This window comes from Canis lupus, chromosome 2 (assembly GCF_011100685.1).
Source record: "Canis lupus familiaris isolate Mischka breed German Shepherd chromosome 2, alternate assembly UU_Cfam_GSD_1.0, whole genome shotgun sequence".
Classification (NCBI taxonomy): Eukaryota; Metazoa; Chordata; class Mammalia; order Carnivora; family Canidae; genus Canis; species Canis lupus.
Genome location: NC_049223.1, coordinates 84,032,054 through 84,052,367, shown reverse-complemented (window position 1 = coordinate 84,052,367; position 20,314 = coordinate 84,032,054). Strand labels below are relative to the sequence as shown.

The 20,314-nt window shown below is 63.5% G+C and overlaps 2 protein-coding genes across 9 annotated transcripts; one reads left to right on the top strand and one right to left on the bottom strand.

The window, feature by feature from the left end:
- Positions 1–8,615: 8,615 nt before the first annotated feature.
- On the bottom strand, positions 8,616–13,839 carry FBXO2 (F-box protein 2). Of its 2 annotated transcripts, none has more exons than XM_038532027.1 (6): positions 13,710–13,839; positions 10,503–10,880; positions 9,952–10,081; positions 9,785–9,880; positions 9,218–9,356; positions 8,616–9,078 (listed from the first exon to the last, which is right to left on the bottom strand). In XM_038532027.1, exons 1-6 carry the CDS (start codon positions 13,729–13,731, stop codon positions 8,944–8,946), a joined length of 900 nt encoding a protein of 299 aa, XP_038387955.1. In that variant the 5' UTR covers positions 13,732–13,839; the 3' UTR covers positions 8,616–8,943. The 2 variants fall into 2 exon arrangements, with proteins under 2 accessions (XP_038387955.1, XP_038387954.1); XM_038532026.1 differs by lacking the exon at positions 13,710–13,839 and adding an exon at positions 11,542–12,654.
- Positions 13,840–14,107: 268 nt separating this feature from the next.
- Positions 14,108–19,594, top strand: FBXO44 (F-box protein 44). 7 transcript variants are annotated; one of them, XM_038532025.1, is made up of 7 exons: positions 14,247–14,364; positions 14,776–14,898; positions 15,374–15,662; positions 17,066–17,163; positions 17,363–17,458; positions 17,563–17,698; positions 18,515–19,594. In XM_038532025.1, the coding sequence occupies exons 3-7, from the start codon at positions 15,398–15,400 to the stop codon at positions 18,673–18,675; spliced, it is 756 nt and encodes a 251-aa protein (XP_038387953.1). In that variant the 5' UTR covers positions 14,247–14,364; positions 14,776–14,898; positions 15,374–15,397; the 3' UTR covers positions 18,676–19,594. The 7 variants fall into 7 exon arrangements, with proteins under 7 accessions (XP_038387949.1, XP_038387953.1, XP_038387952.1 ...); XM_038532024.1 differs by having other exon boundaries at positions 17,066–17,192; XM_038532021.1 differs by lacking the exons at positions 14,247–14,364; positions 18,515–19,594 and adding an exon at positions 14,108–14,154 and having other exon boundaries at positions 17,066–17,192; positions 17,563–18,040.
- The last annotated feature ends 720 nt before the right edge of the window (positions 19,595–20,314 follow it).

Genomic DNA, 20,314 nt, shown 5'->3' with positions numbered 1-20,314 from the left:
ACGTCTACTATTTGTTTTGAGCCCTGACCGTGCCGGGGGCTGCGCTGTGCTTGACCCACAGCATCCAACTCCATGCTCACGACCATCTCACACTAGGTCGGCCCAATCTTTCTGTCTATTCGACGTAGAAAACTAGCTCAGAGAGGTCCAGAGCGTCGCTCAGAGTCACACGGTCAGCAAAGGGATGGAGCCGGTCACTCCGCACCCAGGCCCGAGCCAGGGACCGAGGCGCTCTGTGGCCTCCCAGAACCCAGCTCCGGGTTCACTGCTCTGTCATCACCACCTCTTCCTCCGGTTCCTGAGGTCCCACGTCCCCAGTGGGCAGGGGCCAGGGGTTCAGATCGGGCACCTGAAGACCTGCACCCCCCACCCCCGGGAGCCGGGTCTCTGCCAGCCGTTCCCACTTCCTGCATCATTTCCCTTCTGGCTCCGGGGATCCCCGCCGATGCCTTCACGCCCCTCCCCAGCCTGGGTCCTCCTCCACCCAGAGGAAAAGGAGGGATGCAACCTCCCTCTGCACACACACCGGATCCCGGAGCCCGGGGGCTGACTCTCAAGACAGGCGTGCTCATTCCCTCCTGCCACTCGGCCTCCGTTTCCTCATCTGCACCCAGAAAGGTACACGCCGGGGGGCACCTTCAGTGAGAACCCCTGAGACAGAACGTGTGGCGCTCCGCTCCGTGGTGAGTAGGAAACAAGATGCTCTTCGTCTCCATCCGCTCCCCCCTCCTCCTCTCCCTCCTCCCCCTCCTCCTCCCCTGATCCCTGGGGCAGGCGTCTAATCGACACAGCAGAGTTCATCAGTCTCCCTGTGCGGGCTGGGAGGCAGGGCTTGCAACATAAAAAGGCAACTGCGATATTACAACGTGACTTCCTATTTGGGGAAAATAAAAGAGACCCTCAGTGTTTTCACAATTCAGGCTATCGACGTACTCAAGCCGTTGGGGGTCATTCCCGCATGAGGGGGACCAGAGCGGGGGGAGTGGCCGAGGACAGGGCTGTGGGGTGAGCAGCCCTCGGCTCGGGCACGGAGCCCCCGCGGCCCCCGCGCCTCTCTCCCTGGCCAGGCCTCCAGCCCCAGAGACTCCCTCGGCCCCAGCTCATTAGCCCTGAAAAACCTGCTCAAATCCAGGGGGAGGGTTTTTCAGTTAAAATTGCTCCGTGTCGGGCTGGTTTTTCTGTCTTCCCCACATCATTAGTGAAAGTGCAGTCTCGGCAGCTCCAGGGCTGTGTGGGGCGAGGGACACCCCCTCCCTGGGGACCCCTGGCCAGGCAGAGGGCCACAGCTGGGATCCGGCCTGGGGGGTGGGCCGGGGGAGCCGACGGGGCGGGAGGCCGCGGGCGGGGCAGACGGGGTGCGGGCAGCGCCCCTCGGGTCCTGCCCAGGCGCCCACTGCAGCCCCCTCGGTGCCGTGGAGGCCGTCGCTGGGCGCAGGGTGGCGGTGGACCGAGTGGCTCGCGGAGCTGAGAGCCAGAGAGAAAACCCCAATCCCGAACGCGCCGTCGGAGCCTCTGGATCCGCCCGGGCCCGAGGGGAATCGACGCTGGGCTTTTCTGCTCCGCGAGCCCCGAATTCGTCTTTTCGTTAAACCACCTGAACCGCCTGAACCGCGTGGCAGTCGCTTGCCGCTGACCCGGGGCAAGCAGGGCGAGGACCCCGTCGTTTGGATCAGGAGACAGTTCCCCGGGGAGACCAGCGGCCGGGCCTGGTCCCACCGCTGTGAACGGGCAGCGCCAGTGGCCCCCGAGGAAAAACCTCGAAATTCTAACCTGTCCTGCCTGAGGTCGGGGGCGGGGAGGGCCCCCCCGGGACAGATCTGAGGCCTGGGCTAGGCCCAGGGAGGGACCAAAGGGTAACAAGCTGCTGCGGTTACCAGCTCCTGTGCGCCCTGGACCAGCAACCTCACCTCTCTGAGCCTCAGACCCCGAAGGAAACGTCTCCCCGCTGGGAATGCCGGTGGCCCCTCCGGCAGGAGTGTCCGGGGGACGGCTGCCTCCCACCCGACCAGCCCCAGCCAGGCAGCAGAGGCCCCGCGGCCGCCCCCCACTCCCCACCAGCACGCACACTGCACCTGGTTCTAAATGTCGCTCGAAGCCCAAATTCAATTTGGTATCACCACCAGCTCCGCAGTGCAGAATTCATCGGATGAGGAGCCTGCTTTGGGGGGAATAATTCATTTTTCCGGTGTCGGAGAGCAGAGTAATTGATCCAGGGGGCCGACGCCTCCTCCCCTCTCCCTCGTCCCCGGGACCATCTGATTCCAAATGCAGCCCGAGCCTGTTAGGTCAAAGTCACAGCAATAAATAGGAGGGGGGCTTCTGCTTTAATATATCGGATTATTCCACTCAGTGGTGACGAAAAACAAGATTTAATTCCCTGAGAAACGCCAGCTGAGAAAATCATTTCCCTGCCTGCTTCTCTTTTCCTTTTTTTTCCCCCTGCCTTTTTATTTTTTCCAGAGATATCTTTGTCTCCATGCAGGCCATGAGGGCCTCGCTTCACCAGCAGGGATTTCTGTGCACCTGCCCACCCCGTCCAGGGTCTCGATCGTCCGGAAGGTTCAGGACCCTCTTGGCCCAGTGCCCTCAGTCCTGGGTCCCCCAGGGCTCAGATTTCGGCTCAAATCCAGCTAAGGTGAGGGCACCTGGCACACTGATGAATTATAACAATAAGCCTCAGGAAACGACCAGTTAGTATCACGGCCCCAACCGAGGGGATGGGAAGCTAAGAGCTGCTTAGGGAAGGGATTTACCTCCCTGCTGCTCCTCAGATCAAGACTCGACCCCCTGCTTCCTCCAGGAAGCCCTCGCTGACTAGATGCCCCTCCTCGGGGTTCCCAAGCGCAGTGGGCCGTGTCCTCCTGGCCCTTTCACTTCTGGACCGTAAGCTGCCAGACTCGCCCATCTTACCTTTCCAACAAACCCACCCATAACACCCCCTACGTGCGGCCCTGATCTTCACGAATAGTGCTTTGGGCTTTCAAATACTAATTCATTTGGTCCTCGTGCCAACCCCCTGAGGCCCTGTTTATGGACCAGGAAACTGAGGCGCTGACGGGTTAAATGATTGGCCAAGGTCACCCCGCAGGGCGGGTCAGAACTGGCAATCCGTGGTGTGGCCGGGGCTCCCCCCGCGACGTGGGTTCCAGCAAGACTGCACCTGCCCGGTGCTCCCCGGGAGCCAGAGCTGGAAGGGCTCAGAAGCCGTGCACCACGCCGAGCCCACGGCGCGCACGCAGCAGGTGTGCAACACCCTGAGCCAGGAAGTGCAGACTTCGGGGACGCTCTTGCGGAGCTCAGACAACCCCAGAGACCTTATGGATCCCAGTACAGGAGGCAAGGCCTGAGATGGGGACGGAAGGGTGAATTTTACAGTGGGAGTAAGATGGGTGGGTTGCCGAGAGTTACCAAGAATTTCGCAATCACACACGATCCGTTTACTTCTGGGCCCGACCAAGACGCGAGACGAGAGAGTCTGAAACGGGGACCTGCCGCGCCAGGAAGGCACTGGAGCACCGTGGAGTCGGAAGGGGCGCAAGCCCGGGGCCTCCCACATGCACCCCGGCGAGCTCTGCAGGCTCCTGTCTGTGACCTGGACCGCAGCACCCACCCCTCGGCACCTCACGCTTCCCTGTCATAAGCTGGGGAGATCACGGAAGCCTCCCCCAGGGGCGGCTACGGGGAGTCCGTGGGATCCTGTGCACGGGGCAGGAGATGGGCCAGGCTAGTCGGGCCCCCATACAACGGGCCCAGCAGGTGCCAGGAACCGGGCCTGGAAGCTTCAGCTCCCCGGAGCCTCAGAGCAGGGAGGCAGGTGGGGTTTTGCAAGCCGAGGACGAGGGGCAAAGCCAGGTGAAACCCAGGTGCTTCCGTCTCCAGATCCAGGCTCTTGCCCCCATTCCTGGGACAGGAGAGGAGGAGGCTGGACACCCCTGCACGCAGTCCTTTCTCCAAGGCGACCCCCGATGGAGCCCCCGAGGCTGACACAGGTCACGAAGCGAGTCTCTGAGGCAGGAAGGCAGGGAAGGGCGTCCGGTGGCCTGGGGTGGAGCTGGGTGAGGGTTGGGGCTTTGGGGAGCCAGCCCCTTGTGTGTACAGCGAGCGCCCCATGCTCCCAGGGACCTCCCTCCTGGTCGCACAGACCTCACCTGGCACGTCCTCCTCCTCCTCGGCGTCAGCCCCTTCTCTCACCCAGGCAGCTCCTCCGCACGTGCAGCGGGAATCTCTCTGGCTGCGACCCCGGCTGCGACCCCAGCTGGAGCCCCGGGAGGCACCCCCCGCCCTGCCCGCCCTGTCGGGTCCTGGTGGCTCCTGGCTCAGGGTGGCGACCCCGTGACAATTCATTGGCTTTCCTCGGAGGAGAATGAACACCATCTCATCTTAATCTTCTTCATTATTCTCCTTGTTCAGCGGAGTCAACACAAGATTAGGTTTAATTTACGGGGGAAAGAGTAGCAAAGTGATTCCTCACGGGGAGATCGGGGGGGACGTGCCCGGGTGCCCTGTGCTCGCTGCTGGCGAGGGGCCAGGAGAGGGCCCGGGGCTCGGCCAAGTGGGGGATGAACTGGGGGGATCGGGGGACGGTTCTAGGCCCCCACACCTACGTGGGGCTGGATTCCCAGAGACCACAGCCCTTCCTGGGCTTCGAGGATGCCAGCCTCACAGCACCCAGCGTCCCCAGCGTCTCCCGGGAGCTGTGGCCTCGGAGCCGACCCAGAGCGGACACGGAGGCGCAGCCCTCAGACCCGGCCTCAGCCTCGGCCCTGCAGGCGCCGTCCTCCGTCCGTCCTCCGCAGAGAAGGGGGCAGGAGCCCAGCCCGGGACTCCCGAGACGAGGCCGACACCTAGTGGTGACGCGGGGACCTGGGCCTTCCCTCCTCCTACAGCCGGGCGGACAAAGAAAATAAATCGGAGACAGAAATACCCCCCCCCCCACCCCCGTATTGCAAAGTTGCTAAATGGACGGACCTACCAGAAAGCTCAAAGGGACTTCCCGTTACCTCCCAGCCCCTTCCCCACGCGGCCCAGAAACACGCAGCCTCCCAGTCCTTGCCCCGTCTGTCAATCAGCGGTAGCCTGGAAGGCCCGGAGCCCCGCGTCCCCTGCTTGCTGCCTCAGAGCCCCGGGGGGTCCCCCCTCCGCCCCCTGCCCGGCCCGCGCCCAGCTCTGACCTTGCACCGCCGTCCAGGGGCTGCAGGACTTGAGCTGGAGACGCAGCTCACCTGGATTTGAAACTGTGTCCGCGTGTGTGTGTCCCTGGGCGAGTGACCCCCCTGCCCCCCGCCCCCGGAGCCCGGGCTCCTTCCCCTGTAAGACGGGATGTCTGCGCGGAGAGGCCCCGAGTGGACGGAAGGAGCCGCGGTGCCCACCGGGCCCCCACGGATGCTCACCCCCGTCACCGTCTTGCCAGCGTCACGCTCATCGGTACTCGTGGCAAAGTCGGTCTCCTCGACGGTGAGCTGCGGGTCTAACTGGCCCTTCTCGGGTCCTGCTGGGCGTAGAGCAAAGGTTCTTCCTTGACGCGCTTATGCCCCGGGAGGCCGAGCACACAGTGGGCGCGCAGGAACCCCCCGGGGTGACCCGCCTGTATCTCCTACCACGTCCTGCTCTCGCTCTCAGTGGATTTACTCCCACCTCGGGGCCCTTGCACGTACTGCGCCTCCAAGGACCCTGCCCACGTGTCGTCCCTGGTCACTCTGACCCAAGCCACCAGCCTCGCCCTCACCCTCATGTCTGTTTACTTGGCTGTGGAGGTCAAGCACCTCCTGTTTACTTGGAGGCTGTGGAGGTCAAGCGCCTGAGCGGCCGAGCGCAGTTCCTGTTCCACCCCGGACAGGCTGTGTGGCCTCGGGCGACTTGCTTAGCCTCTCTGTGCTTCCGTTTTCCCACCTGTAAAAATGGAAGCAATAGCAGTGCCCCCCCCCATAAGGTTATTTTAATGAATCAGTATGTGCAAAGCCCCCAGAGTATTGCCTGGTATGTACAGTAAGTGCTGCACCGTGTTGATGCTAATCATCTTATGCATTTTTTTTACCGTCTTTAAATTTAATATTTTTATTTTTTTAAATTGTATTTAAATTCAATTTGCCGACGTACAGTATAACACCCAGTGCTCACTGTGTTTAGCTGCCTGGATTTAAGTGTCTCCGTCCAGCCCGTGTATTCCGGGGGCACAACCCTCGTCTGCTTCTACCGTCCCCGGCAATACCCTGGTTGATCACCCGGCCCCTCGGGAGCGCGCACCCCTCCGTAGCTGATGCGCAGGGGCCCTCGTCCCTGGGGCTCACGGTCTGCTACCCACACTGTGCAGCGTCCGCCTCCTGATGGACAGCAGGCGCTTTCAGGAAGCTGCCCCCTGCAGTCTTCTAAGCAGCTGGTGCGGGGGGGCAGGAGTCAGTTGGCCTGCGTGTCGGCTGCCCAGTCTCGGCTCCCCGGTGCCCTCACGTGTGCAGTAGGGGTAGCGGTGCTGTGCCCCCCGCCTCCTTCTGGGCCAGGGCGGTGTCCTGTGCACAGTGAGCTCTTCTGACCCCAAACCCTGCAGCATCAGCCCATGGACGGAGTGGGTGGCTGTCTTGTCCTCCCAAGCTACATACCAGCCGTGTGTCCAACCAGCCCTCTAGTGCCAGGTACCCAGGGACAGTGGGTCTGGAGCCCCTCAGGTCTCCTCTGGGGGTCCCGTGCCCTGGGGCCCTCGGGCAGAGGATCTGGTCTCTGGGTTTCCGGCTCCCTCCTCTGAGAGCAGACGACTGGCTTCAGTGGCCTCGCTGGGCTGGCGTCCTCCTCCCCCCCACCCCTGCCTCCCTGGCTGCTGTGTCTGCCCCGTGGTGGCCCCAGAGCCTGAGGCTTCTCTGTGCCCCCGCTCACCTCCCTCCACACTGGTCCCCAGCCCTCACCGGCGGCCTGGGCCACATGCACTGCACATCCTGTATCTCCAGTCCAGACCCCCAGCCCCCTCGTGGGCCCCTCTTCTCCTTCGCCGTTGTCTTCTTTTTAAAGATTTTATTTATTTATTCATGAGAGACCCAGAGAGAGAGAGAGGCAGAGACACAGGCAGAGGGAGAAGCAGGGCTCCATGCAGGGAGCCCGACGCGGAACTCGATCCCAGGACCCCAGGGTCACGCCCTGGGCCGAAGGCAGACGCTCCACCGCTGAGCCCCCCGGGGCGTCCCTGTGCCCCCTCTTCTGAATGCCCCACGCCGGGGGGAGCTCCTCCACGCGCAGCACCTTCCAAGCCCCCACATCACAGCCCGGACACCTGGTCCCCACAGGCACCTGGACGCAAGCCCTGTCTTTCATGCGGAGTCTCCAGCCAGCCTCCTCCTGTAGCCTCCAGGCGGGTCCCAGTTTTCTCCCCACCAGGGGCCTCCCCACCCGCCCCCCCTAGTCCCTTGCCCAGAGCACTACCTTGCCTATTACTCTTTCATGTGAACCTGAAGCTCATAGAGGTGACCTCTCCCTTCACGGCACTCATCAAACTCATCAAGGCATCGATTCCTCTGATTGGCAACTCGGATAGGTGTGAACGGCGCCTTCCCTCATCGGGCTGTGAGGTCCCTTAGGAGGGATGAGGGGTGCCCATGGGGCAGGGGCTGTGCCTCCACCCTCAGACTGGGAGTTCTCTGAGATCAGGGTTGTCAGGCTGAGGATGCCTTCCGGAACCAGAGCCCCCCACCCCGGGACACTGGATATCTCTTCCCAGGTGCCTCGTCCTTCTGGGACAAGAAGGGTCTCCCTCACCCTTGGAACCTCAAGACCCTGCACAGAGCCTGGCCCCAGGGCTGGGGCTTCCGGACTCGGGAAGTGAATGAGTGAACCGGGAACACGCGCAGGTGGCCCAGCTTCACCTGCAATCCCCCCTGGCCAGCAGGTGACAGCAGGGTCAAACCAAAGGAGAGCTGGAGGGGGCCTCGGCAATGTCATTCCTCACCATTTCTGAGAGGAGAGCAACAGTGTGTGGAGGCCCCCCTCACTCCCACCGTCCGGGGACCAGCAGCTGAGGGTCCTGGGGAAGGACTGGGTTTGAGAGCTGCTGGGGGGGGGGGGGCAAAAAAACTCCCTGGCACCCCACCCTTGCCCCTTCTGCCTCAAGCGGTGCTAGGGGCCAGCCTCTGGGCAGGGCTTGGAAACCATCAGACACCTGATGCTGATGACTCCCGTTCAGTCCAACACCGGGCCCGCAAGGACAGCATGAGGTGCGCGTGAACTGAGAGGGCACCAGGTTGCTCCCCCAGCCGCCCTGCCCATCTCCCCATCCCCACCCCGGCGCTGGCATCCATCCCTGGGCCCGGGGGAATTTGTATTCCCGGTGAGGTGCTGCCCCGCCCATCCTGCCCTCAGAAAGGAACTGGAGGGGATCAAGAGAGGTCTGGAGGGCAACCCCCACACACACACCCTGTTCTGGCCTCTGGGCAGCTTGGGTGTCAGTCAGGCGCCAGGCCCAGCTCCCCACTCCTCGCCCTCACAATCCCAGCCTTTGTCCGGCCCGCCCGGGCCTGGCTGGCTCTGCACCGGCCCAAGGGCCCCTGGAAACCAGAGCAGTTGGAGCCCCACCAAGTATTTTTCCAGGCTGGGCCCGGGGCCCTCGGGAGACAGAGAAGGATGCAAAGGGAGCGGGGTTCGCTCATCCGTTTGTTCATTCGTTCCTTCCTTGGACAAATAATATTTATTAGGCACCCACTTTGTGGCAGGCACTGTGCTAGGTGCAGGGGATCCAGCGGTGGGCCCAGCCCAGGCCCATACCCTCCCCCATCTTATTTTCCAGATGCAGATAGATGCCAACACAACCGCTCCTTCCGGGTGTGGGGCTGGACGATAGGGCGGGAGAGGAGTAGGTGGGGGTGCAGGTGGGGGTGCAGGTGGGGCAGATGAGGATGCTACCAGCTAAGGCCTAAGTAACCCCAGCCTCTGGCCCTCCGGGGCGGCCGAGGTCGGAGACAGGGTGGCTCAGGGCTCCACCCACACGCTGCTGTTGGTCACCCGAGCCCCGAACCAGCCCTTCCAGTAGACTGAGTCCTGGCCCCCGTGCTCGAAGCGGACGAAGCGGACGCCGGGCCCGTAGTCGGTGAAGGTGTGGGAGATCTGAGGCCGAGGCAGGAGGGTCAGCTTAGGGCCCTGGGGCCTCCCCGGGCCACCCACCCCGGTGCACTAGCCCGCCGGGATCTCAGCCTGGGTGGGTGCCGCCCCTCGCCCCAGGCCCCGCCCCCAGCCGCGGGCTCACCTGCACCCAGCCCCCGTCGTCGTCGTCGGGGGGCACAGCCACCTGGCCGCTGCTGAACTCGGCCAGCACGTCCTCGTGCTCCGACAGCAGCCTCACCGTGAGCTCGTACAGGCAGCCCGCGTCGCTGCGGCCCGAGTACCTGCCCCAGGGAAGGAGCGAGTGGCCGCCACTGCGGCCCGGCCTGCCCCGGCTCTCCTCTCTGCCCCACCCCGCCCCGTGGGTTCCGCCCACATCCCCGGCTGACAGATAAGGAAACTGAGGCCAGAGAGAGCAAGGACTCGCCCAGGCCCAAACCCAAGGACGACACCCCGGGTGGGCCAGACCCAACTTTGGAGGCTAAAAGGCAGTTCGCGGTGACACGTTCTGCTTTTTTTAATTGCCAGCACCTAAGAGTCCGGAGGGGAGGTGCGTTTCCACCTTCTCTTGCAATCCCGGGCATCCCGGGACCACAGCCGCTCCAGGCAGGAGGCCGTGGCCCCTGGGGCAGGGGGCGGCTCCATGTTGCCCCCTCCTCCCCGTCCCCCCTTTCCCCACGGCCCTGGCCCATCCCCATCCCCGGCCGCTCACCAGTCCTTCGCCACGATCGCAGGCTGAGTGGTGTCCAGCAGCTCCTCCCAGTAGCCCTCGGCCTGCAGGTCGATGACCTGCGCTTTGCGACACCACCTGGGGAACTGGAGTTAGGAGGGAGAGCAGGCCCTTCTCCCCCCTCGGCCCTCCATCCCCCCTCTGCTTACTCAAAGGAGGAGGCGAAGTACTTCTTGACGCTCTCATCGTGGATGAACTCCACCCCACAGTCTCCGGGCAGCTCCTCCACCCTCCAGCCGTCCCCGCCGTGCTCCACGTCGCACCAGCCCTCCAGGTCCTCTGTGGGAACACGACAGCCCCACCCTGGTCACCCACGCCCTGCGGCGGCTGCGGAGGGGCTGCTCTTGCTCCTACACCTGGGGGGCAGGGGGAGGCGGTACTCGCAAGGTGGGGGCGCGCAGGTCACGGTGCGCGCAGGTGCGCGCAGGCTGGGGGCACTCCTGTCCTTCCCCCAGAGTCTCTCTCCCTCCTGGGGGCGTCGGCCACAGGGCCTTTGTCGCCCCAGCTCGCCCAGGGTGGAAGGACCCAGGAAGGGGGCCCCCAGGGCGCAGGCGGCCAGAGCGCAACAGCGGGGACGCGTTTGCTGGGGGCGCTCCGCGGGGCGTGGGGCCGCGCTCTCCCCTGGTTTAGCCGTGGGGGGGGGGGGGCAGGCTTGCTGGGCCGCGGTGCACAAGGGTCCCGGGAGCGGGCGGCCCCTCACCTTCCCCGCACGGATTGCGCAGCAGGTTGCGCCGCCGCTTGCTCAGGAAGTAGAACTGCTGCCAGTGGTCGCGCTCGCCCTCCGCGCCGCCCTCGGGCACCAGCCCCTCCTGCTGGCACTTGAGCAGCCAGAGAGGGCCGCCGTCCACCAGCTCCTTCCAGCGCAGGCACACCAGGCGGCAGGCCTGCACCAGCTGGGCGGCCGGCAGCTCCGCCAGGACGCGCAGCAGCAGCGGCTCGGGCAGCTCGTCCAGGTGCGCGGCCGCCCCCGCCTCCGCCTCCGCCTCCGCCTCGGGCCGCTCCTCCCCGCCGCTCGCCGCCTCCGCCTCCTCCGGCTGCCCCTCCGGGCTCACCTCCTCCTCCGGCTGGCTCACGCTCTCTGCAGGCGGGGGTGGGGGTGGCTCGGCTCAGACTGTCCCCCCCAAGCCTGAGAACCCCCATGTGTCGGGTATCTGCCCCCCACGCACCCTCGCGCAGCTCCTGCGTCCAGAGACTGGTGCCCAGGGGGGACTGGGGCCCAGTGGGAGAGGCCCGGGGAGGCCAGGCCCGCAGTGGCCCCAGAGGCCTCGGTGGTCCCTGCGGCCCGCAAAACCCGAGCGGACAGCGGCAACCGACAGTGTGACTGTGAGCGCGTCCATCCCTGTATCACACATCCCTGCAGGGCCCGACACCCCCGCTCCCCTGCCTCCTCTGGGGAGTGCTCCTGGGCTTCCTACCACCACAGCTTCTCACTGTGGAGCTCCCGTCCTTCCTAGCTCTTGTCCTAGGGCGCGGGTTGGCTTGTAGACACCTCTCTGGGGACTAGACTGAGGGCAAGAGCACCGGAACTGGGTCCGGGACACTCACTGCTGCATCCCGGTGCCTGGCATCTGGAACCCTCCCTGGCACGCTGTCAGCAGCTAATGTTTACTGGGCATTAAGCAAGAGCTAGGCATTGTTCTAAGCGGCTTCTTTACTCCAAATCCTTATGGCATCTCCCCGAGGTTGTTCCAGGCGCGGCTGTTGGTGGGGCAGCCGAGGCACAGGGAGGTGATACCAACCCAGGATCACACAGCGAATGCGTGGTCGGGGCCTGGACTTGAACCCAGGCAGTCCGGCTCCAGGGCCGCCATTAACCACCATGCCCTCAATGAAATAATGTGCTGACTTTGGCGGCTCCGCTAGGATTTTGATTTTGACGAGGTTACACTGCTAGTACGAGGGCAGGGCCGTGGGGATCTGAGGCCTGAAAGGAAGGGAGCACAGCCGTGTGACGAGGGGGCTCATAGAAAGAACTGGGAGACGGAACGGGGAGACGTAGTGAGTCCTGCAGGAAGGAAGATCCTCTCACTCCCTTCTTTTCCCATCCCAGCCCTCCGTTTCCTCGGTTTCCTCGCCCTCCGATGAAAGGGGAGTGATCAGGGTGCCAGGCCATTCCCACAGCGCTGAGGCTCCGATCCCCGAGGAGGGGCCAGGGCACGATAAATTGCAAGGAGGTGGACGGATGTCAGGAGCCGTGGGCTGGACTGTGTCCTGAAACCTGGCCGGCCTCAGCCGGGCCCTCAGAAGCTTGAGTAAGCGGATCCTGAGTGCACAGTGTCTCTGGAGGAGGAGGACACGGTGGCGGGGAGATGGGGCCACTCCGGGTGAGGGGGAAGGCCAGGGCTCTCAGACCTAGGATGGGGGGCAGGGGTCCGGGCTGCAGCCTGGAAAGCCCAGGCGGCGGTAAAAACAGGCTGAGCAGTAAGGGATGGAACGGACCAGGGCCAGACCCAAGTCTGGGTGCTGCCAGGACCCCGGGCCTGCAGTGCTTTACCTCCCTCCCCACATGCAGCATTTTCTCCCCCTCCCACGGTGAGACCCTCAAGCTGAAGCAGGGTTTACCTCTTCTTCGGAGCCCAGAGTGAGCAGTCCGTCCTCATAAACTTTCAGTGAATCTAACCGAGCATCGCACTTTCCTTCATTATTAGCTTTCTTCCTTCCTTTCTCTTTTGCAAAGAGTAAACTGAGGCCCAGAGAGGCCTACTAGCTTCCCCCAAGTCACACCGGAGCACAATGGGTGTGCACAGAGGGAAACGCCAGGCCCCGAAGCCACATCACCTGCTTGTCCTGCTGCCCGCAGCTCTCTGGGGAGCTGGGCCCAGTATCCTCACCTCGCCACCCCTCCCCCTGCCCTGCCCTGCCCTGGCCCTGGTGGACACCTGATGCTCCCCCGAAAGGTGCACCTTGCCCAGTCCCCTCTCCTGGCCTCAGGCCTGGCACTCCAGGCCCCAGATCTGATTACAGGCCCCCCCACCCCTTTCCAGCACACACAACTCCCCACATTGTTGCTGTCGGAAAGTTATCTGGGCCCTGGAAGCTGCCTCCCAGGCTGACTCACTCACCTGCGTTGGGCCCTGGAGTCCAGGGAATAGCTGAGCCCTGGGAAAACGCAGGAGCCCACGCTGGGGCCCTGTAGAGGGTGTGGCAAGGGGGTCACAGATAGGGAGCAGGGAGTTTCAGGGCTGGAGGTGAGAGGCTTGGCCACCTGAGCGTACCTCAGGGTTTCCTGAGGCCTCCTCCAAGCAGGGCCCACTCTCACCACCCAGTCTCGGCTGGGCCCGCTGGGGCAGGGGTGAGGGAATGTGCAGGCAGGTCTTGTTCCCACCCTGACTCAGCAGGCAACCCTACAGACTCAGCAGGGAGTTCAAGAGCTGGGGCGAGGGGGTCTTGGGTGCCAGACGAGATGACTGGGCAGTCTCAGAGGGCCCTGAGCATAGGCGACCGCCGTGCCCCAACTCTCCGAGACGGCCACCCAGCTGGAGAGCAGCCCTAGCAGACAGGGGAGCCCAGGAGGACGACTGGGGTGGGGTGGGGAGAGGCCAGGAGCCCCAAGAAATCGTGGGGATACAGACAACTCAAGGGCCCCAGCTGGCAAATGAGAGAAGTTGATGGAAGAAAGAGGCTTAGAGCCTTCTGCATCCCAGGTCATCGCAGGTCACCCCAGCCGCGACCCAGCGGCCCCCCAGGAAGCGGAGAGGCGGGCACCAGACCGCGGATACTCCTCTGCCCCCCCCCAACAGGACCCGGGAGCCTGGCACTCTGCAGGCCCGGCCGCACGGGGGACCGTGCTCTGCGCGGGGGACAGTGTGCGGCGCCCGCGTCGGGCCCCCCCGGCTCCCCGTGCCCCGTCTCCGCAGCGGGCGGCCCCTCCCGGGCGGGGCGAGCGCGTCGGGCTGGCGGCCGCTACCTGGTTCACCGTCCCCGTCCATCGCTGCGGAGGGCGGCCTGGAGAGGAGGGGCCGAGCGCTGCGGGCTGCGGGGCCGCCCGAGTCCCGCGGCGGCGGCGAGTCCAGGCGCTGCCCGCGTCTCGGTCGGGCCCCGCGGGCCGCGCCTCTTAAAGGCCCGCGCCCGCGCCCCCGCCCCGCCCCGCCTCTGGCCCCGCGCCGGGCCGCCCCGCAGTCGGGAGCGGCGGCCCCAGCCGAGCCCGCGGGCTCCTCGGCGGACCCGGGAGGCCGGGAGAGGTCGAGACTCGGGTCTTTTAACGGGACTGGAGGGTCCGATCTGGGAGCTCGCTCCAGGGGCGCCGCGGGGGGAGGCGAGGGGCCGCGAGTCTGGGTCGGGCGGGGGGTGCGGGGCGCGCAGCCCGGAGGAGGGAGGGACGGGACCGAGGCTCCTCCACGCGCCCCCCCCAGGTAATTTTCCTACGTCCCGGTGGGGGACGCGGCGCGGGGGCGGGGCCGGGGCGGGGCCGGCGGGCGGGGGCGGGGCCGGGGCGGGGCCGGGCGGGGGCGGGGGCGAGGCGGGGCCTGGGGGCGGGGGCTGGGCGCACGCTCCAGCTCCGCAGGCCGAGGCCCGCTCAGCCCCACGCCGGAGCCGGACCGCGCAGCCGCGGCCGAGCGCAGGTGACGGTGGGGAGTGGGCGCGGGGGGCGCGGGGGTTTCCGGGCGCTGCGGGAGGGAGGCCCGGCGCGGACAAGGCCCAGGCCTCGGAGGGCAGCGCGGCGCGGCCGAGAGCCCGGGCTGGGGTCGCTACTGCATGCTCAGGGGTCCGATCCCCGGCTGGGGCGGGAGGGCATTTAAAGCCACAACGCGAGGTGCGAGGCCGCAGGTGCGCGGGGGTCCCGGCACGGAGGTCGGAGCGCAGGAAGGGCCTTTCCCCATCGCCCACCCCTGTCCCATCCCGGCTGTGCGGGTCGTTTACTCTGCGGCCTTGAGAAGGTCGCTGAGCTCTTAGGACCTGCGTCAGAGCCGGTGGCGGTGGCCCCCCTGCCTCCAGCCTCAGCCCCTCTCCCTCCTCCGTTTGAGGACTTGCAGGACGGTTCCGGGGACTGCGCATTGTCACTGACGCTCTAAAGCCTGGCCTATCGGAAGCGGCTCGCCCTAGAGTCACAGAAGAGTCTTTCCGTCCTCTGCCCCCGTCTGGGTGACCTTGGGCAGGTATTCGCACTCCTCTGGGCCTCCTTAGCATCCTTTAGGGGCTGTTGTGAGGTGACAGTAAAATCAATCACCTTAAAAAAAAAGTTTTATTTATTTGAGCGAGAGTGAGCAAGAGAGAGAGAGAGCAGGAGCAGAGGCAGAGGGAGAAGCAGACTCCCCGCTGAGCAGGGAGCACGGTTTGAGGCTCCATCCCAAGTCCCTGGGATCATGATCTGAGCCCAAGGCAGATGCCCCCAAATCAATCACCTTTTATCGAGCATCTGCTGTGTCACATCACTTGAACCGTTTCAGTACCCCCTCTTGGTCCCATTTTACAGAGGAGGAAACCTCGCAGAGGCGCTGTGAATTTCCCCGAGGTAGTAAAGGCAGCGCCGGGATGGGGATGGGGACGTCCTCCACCCTCCACCCTGGGCGGCTGCACACGCTCAGCTCTGGGGAGGCGCCCGTGTCTAGTGGAGCTTTCCAATAACCACAGGGGGGCGTCCAGAAGCCACGCGCCATGGCCGTGGGGAACATCAACGAGCTGCCCGAGAGCATCCTGCTGGAGCTGTTCACGCACATCCCCGCCCGCCAGCTGCTGCTGCGCTGCCGCCCGGTCTGCAGCCTCTGGCGGGACCTCATCGACCTGGTGACCCTCTGGAAGCGCAAGTGCCTGCGGGAGGGCTTCATCACCGAGGACTGGGACCAGCCTGTGGCCGACTGGAAGATCTTCTACTTCCTACGCAGCCTCCACAGGAACCTGCTGCACAACCCATGTGCTGAAGGTGGGGTGCGCAGTGGGTCTGGCGTATGCCCCCGGCGCATACACTGTCACCATAGCAGCTGACTTTCACTATGCATTCACTATGAGCCAGGCACTTGGGATGGTTTAACGCCTTTAATCCTCTCACAGTAATCCTAAGAGGTAGGTGCTGCTAGCGTTCCCGTTTTTCAGATGGGCAAACTGAAGCCAAGAGTGGCATTTTTGTAATCCATCCTTAAGATTATTTCCCCAGTGACCTTTTGTGGGAGAGGGACTGTTGTCCAGTTGGGACTACGTGTGCCCAAGACACAAGACCAGGAAGTCAGAGCCATATTTTGTTGGCCTGCTTCCCAGACTCCAGGGCTAAGCTCACTAGGACTCCCCCAGAGTGGAAAGGGGATTTTACTTATGGAAGAATGAGGGATCCAGTCTTCTTTCCAGCATATTACAACAACAGGTAAATCCTCTACATCGTCTAGACCCCCCGTTTTTCCCTTACCGTGTTGTAACTCCTCGGCTCAACATTGGGATGGTTTGGGAGCCTCATTCCCCATTGTGTGCCCAATCCTGGAGCCAGTGGTAATGAAATGACTCCAAGCTGTCCAGAGCTTTCAGATGCCTGCCTCACTTGACTCCCCAACAGCCATGTTCTTGACCAGCAGTTGGCACACGATGGTCCATGAGCCAAATCTGGCCCAGGAACTAAAAGTAGTTTTGGGAGTTTTAAATGGTTATTTAAAAAAAAATAAAAAGGGATCCCTGGGTGGCGCAGCGGTTTGGCGCCTGCCTTTGGCCCAGGGCGCGATCCTGGAGACCCGGGATTGATTCCCACATCGGGCTCCCGGTGCATGGAGCCTGCTTCTCTCTCTGCCTGTGTCTCTGCCTCTCTTTCTCTCTCTGTGACTATCATAAATAAATAAAAAATTAAAAAAAAAATAAAATAAAAAAAAAAAATAAAAAAAAAGACTGCAAAAGAGATAGTAGGTAGCCCACAAAACCTAAAATATGTTGGTCCTTTACAGAAAAAGCTTGCCAGCTCTTGTTGTTCTTAACTCCAGGTCACAGAGGACACGACCCAGGCTCAGAGAGGGAAAGCACCTTATCTAAGGTCACGCGGCCCAGTGTTGGTAGAGCCACCAGCCCCAGATCTGGCTCGCTGGCGTCACAGCGTTCTCTGACAGAGGGGTCTGGTCGTTCCCATGGCTCGTGTCTTGGGATTCCCAGTGCAAACCACTTAGCGTGGTGCTGGGCACACAGGAAGCACCTGATAGGAGGCAGCCCCCGCTGACCTGCAGTGTCCCACAGCTTGAGGCTTGAGGCCAGCTGCTGAGATCCAGGGAGAGGATCCAGGGGGGAAAGGGGCACCGGCTAGAAAGAGACCCCTGGGGGGGCGTCCCTGTGATGTGAATTCTGCTTTCTGCCCAGAGGGCTTTGAATTCTGGAGCCTGGACGTGAATGGAGGTGATGAGTGGAAGGTGGAGGATCTCTCTGGAGACCAGAGGAAGGAATTCCCCAATGACCAGGTCAAGAAATACTTCGTGACTTCTTATTAGTAAGATCCAAGGCTGGGGAAGTCTTGGGGTGGGGGGGAAACCCAAGTCACTTCACCCCAGGGTCTCCTCTCTGGGAAGGGCAGTCCTAGCCCTCTCCCCCACCCCCCACCCCCGCCCCAGTGCCCTAATGCTGAGCCCCAGCCCCTCCCACTCTTCTGCCCGCCCCTAGCACCTGCCTCAAGTCCCAGGTGGTGGACCTCAAGGCCGAAGGGTATTGGGAGGAGCTGATGGACACCACACGGCCGGACATCGAGGTCAAGGACTGGTGAGTGCCTGGGGCGAGGGTCTGGGGGAGGGGGGCCTGCCACTCAGGCGCCCCACCCCGCCCCCCATCTCCCAGGCCCTGATGGGCCCTCCCTCTGCCCGCAGGTTCGCAGCCAGGCCGGACTGCGGGTCCAAGTACCAGCTGTGCGTTCAGCTCCTGTCGTCAGCACACGCACCCCTGGGGACCTTCCAGCCAGACCCGGCAACCATCCAGCAGAAGAGCGATGCCAAGTGGAGGGAGGTGTGTGGGCCAGGGAGAGGGCAGGTGGCATATCGCCCATGGCCGAGACTGCAGTCACAGGCCTGGGTTCACATCCCAGCTCTGCTGCTTCTCACCCGGGAAAAGACGCTGGTAAAGCCACGTCCGAGACGGTTGACCGTTCCTGGTCACGAACGTCGGCTCTGACTACTCTCTAGACCGGGGGGCGGCAAACGTTTTCTTAACGGGCCGGAAGCAAGTATTTTAGGCCTTGCCGGCCGAGCTGTCTCTGTCACCGTGACTCCTCTTCGACGCTGCTGTTGTGCAGCGAACGCAGTTTTATGGACCTGGCTGTGTTCCAATAAAACTTTATTTACAAAAACAGGCAGTGGGCCCCTAGGCCATAGTTTGCGGATCTGACCAGTGCTAGAAACGGTCTGTGTCTGCATCTGTGCAGTACGGTAGTCGACGGCCCCGTGCGACCATGGAACACTGGAATACGAGCCAGTGTTTGCTGTGACTGAGGAACTAAATTTTTAATTTTATCCGATTTTAATGAATTGCAACTTAAATAGCCACGCGTGCCCAGCGATGACCGTAATCGGACATCTTTTGGCAGCTTGCAGAGTTCCCTTCAGTGCCTTTGAGCTGCACTTGGGCCATCCTGTGGAGTGCCCCTGGGAAGATTGTGCTCCATTTTACAGATGAGGAAACTGAGGCAGAGAGGGGAAGTAGCTTGCCCAAAACCACAGGGTTCGGACGAGAACTCAGATCTGCCGATTCCTGGTCTGGCAGTGAGACCTTGGCCCCTTCCTTGCCCCCTGACCTCTCTCACGCCCTCCCCCTGTCCCCACCCAGGTCTCTCACACGTTCTCCAACTACCCGCCCGGCGTCCGCTACATCTGGTTTCAGCACGGCGGCGTGGACACTCACTACTGGGCCGGCTGGTACGGCCCGAGGGTCACCAACAGCAGCATCACCATCGGGCCCCCGCTGCCTTGACGCCCCCCAAGCTCTGATCCCCCACACCCTGACTGCTGTCAGGGAAGGGCTGGGTTAGGGACGGGGAGGGGGACCAGGCTCCCCCAGACCTCCTAGTTCACCTTAGACCCCCCGTTGCCTATTTTATGGAGACTCTCAGTTTGTGTGGCCCTCACAGGCCACGGGGGGCCAGTGCTCCAGGCCCAAGGTCTCAACCTGGATGAGGGCAGGGGGCCCCTCTACGAAACGGGGCCCCTGTTGTTGGGGAGGTGCGAGGTATTCTCGCGGGCTCCTCCCAGAGTGCTCCTCAGGCTCAGGTGCCCACCTAGATGACCCAGACGTGTGTCTCTGCCTTCCCCTCCGGGGCCCTCGCTCCCTGTCTCCACTGGGGACCCTCAGAGCAGGGACAGTCAGGACACCCTGGCTGGCGCCGACGCTGGGAGGTGACCGTGTGGCTCGACGGACCTGGGAGCAGACGGGGGCTGTGCCGGCCTGTCTTCTGTCCCATTCTGTCACCGCCAAGCTCCTTGCTCGGCCTGCCTGCTCAGAGAGGGGACTCAGGGGATGAGGCTCAGGCCTGGACTGACCCCACTGTCCAGGAAGTCCCAGAAGTCAGATGGGCATCACGTGGGGGGGCTGGGTCTCCAAAGACCCCTGGAATCCTGTGCATGGTAACCCAGGGTGTGTGGGGGGTAGGGTTCGACCCTGATTCTAGGAGTGGGGCACGGAAGCCCTGGGTGAGGTGAGTGGCTGGCCTTCAAGGACCACCCGTCGGCCCCACGCCTCGGCCAGCTCCCCTGCGGCTTGGGATGCTCTCCCCCAGCCCTGGAACCGCCACCCCCAGAGCCCCCCCTCCCTGCCTGAGGGCACCCCTGCCTCTCCCTGCTGCTGGAAGGAAGCAGTGCTCTGATTCTGCCCCTGCTGCATGCAGCTAAATAAAAGGTGTTCCCAGCCCAACCTGTGCCCTGTGGTTTCTGGGAGGAAAGGCGAGGTTCGTGGGAAGTCGTGCCCTGCACCTGCAGGAGGCACAGCCGGGCGGCTTCTGTCCAAGGTACGGGGAATGGCTGACACGCAGGAGCCAGACTACGGCAGGGCCAGGGCCTAGTACAGACCCCTTAATCCGCGGCCAGCGTCTCGCCCAGCAGCCCTCGGGAGGCCCGGCCGCAAGGCTGGGGTGGTGGTGCGCCTGCGTATCTAGGCGGCCCCCGAATACGCTGACGTGCGGTGCATCGCAGCACTGCTCGCTGGTGTCTGACTCTGCCAAGAGCTTCCCTGACATTAGCTGAGGCCAAAGCATTGAGAACGGTTCGTAGCACACAGTAGGTGCTCAATGACCTCAATGGTACCTGGATGGGGGCCTCGGCCATGGCAGGGACACCACTCCCTAGCCCTAAGGGCGAGTTAGCAAAAGGCCCCCTTGGGGGACGGGCAGCCCTGATGGGTCAACGAGGTGGCCTGGGCCAGGCACCCTTGCGCAGTGCACAGCCTGCACGACCCTTTGTGGTGGCCTCACGTAGGTGCTTGATGACTTGTCGAGGGAAGAAAGGAATTAATGACAAAAACGCAGAGAAGGGATCCCTGGGTGGCGCAGGGGTTTGGCGCCTGCCTTTGGCCCAGGGTGTGATCCTGGAGACCCGGGATCGAATCCCACGTCGGGCTCCCGGTGCATGGAGCCTG

Excerpts from the sequence above, each read along its gene's own strand:
- FBXO2 (XM_038532026.1), bottom strand. The coding sequence starts at position 11,623 with ATGGTGGTTAATGGCGGCCCTGGAGCCGGACTGCCTGGGTTCAAGTCC. Across the intron at positions 10,082-10,502 it reads GCGCAATCCGTGCGGGGAAG|AGGACCTGGAGGGCTGGTGC; the intron begins GTGAGGGGCCGC and ends GTGTTCCCACAG. Across the intron at positions 9,357-9,784 it reads GCGATCGTGGCGAAGGACTG|GTACTCGGGCCGCAGCGACG; the intron begins GTGAGCGGCCGG and ends TCCCTGGGGCAG.
- FBXO44 (XM_038532021.1), top strand. The coding sequence starts at position 15,398 with ATGGCCGTGGGGAACATCAACGAGCTGCCCGAGAGCATCCTGCTGGAG. Across the intron at positions 17,193-17,362 it reads TACTTCGTGACTTCTTATTA|CACCTGCCTCAAGTCCCAGG; the intron begins GTAAGATCCAAG and ends GCCCGCCCCTAG. Across the intron at positions 17,459-17,562 it reads GACATCGAGGTCAAGGACTG|GTTCGCAGCCAGGCCGGACT; the intron begins GTGAGTGCCTGG and ends CTCTGCCCGCAG.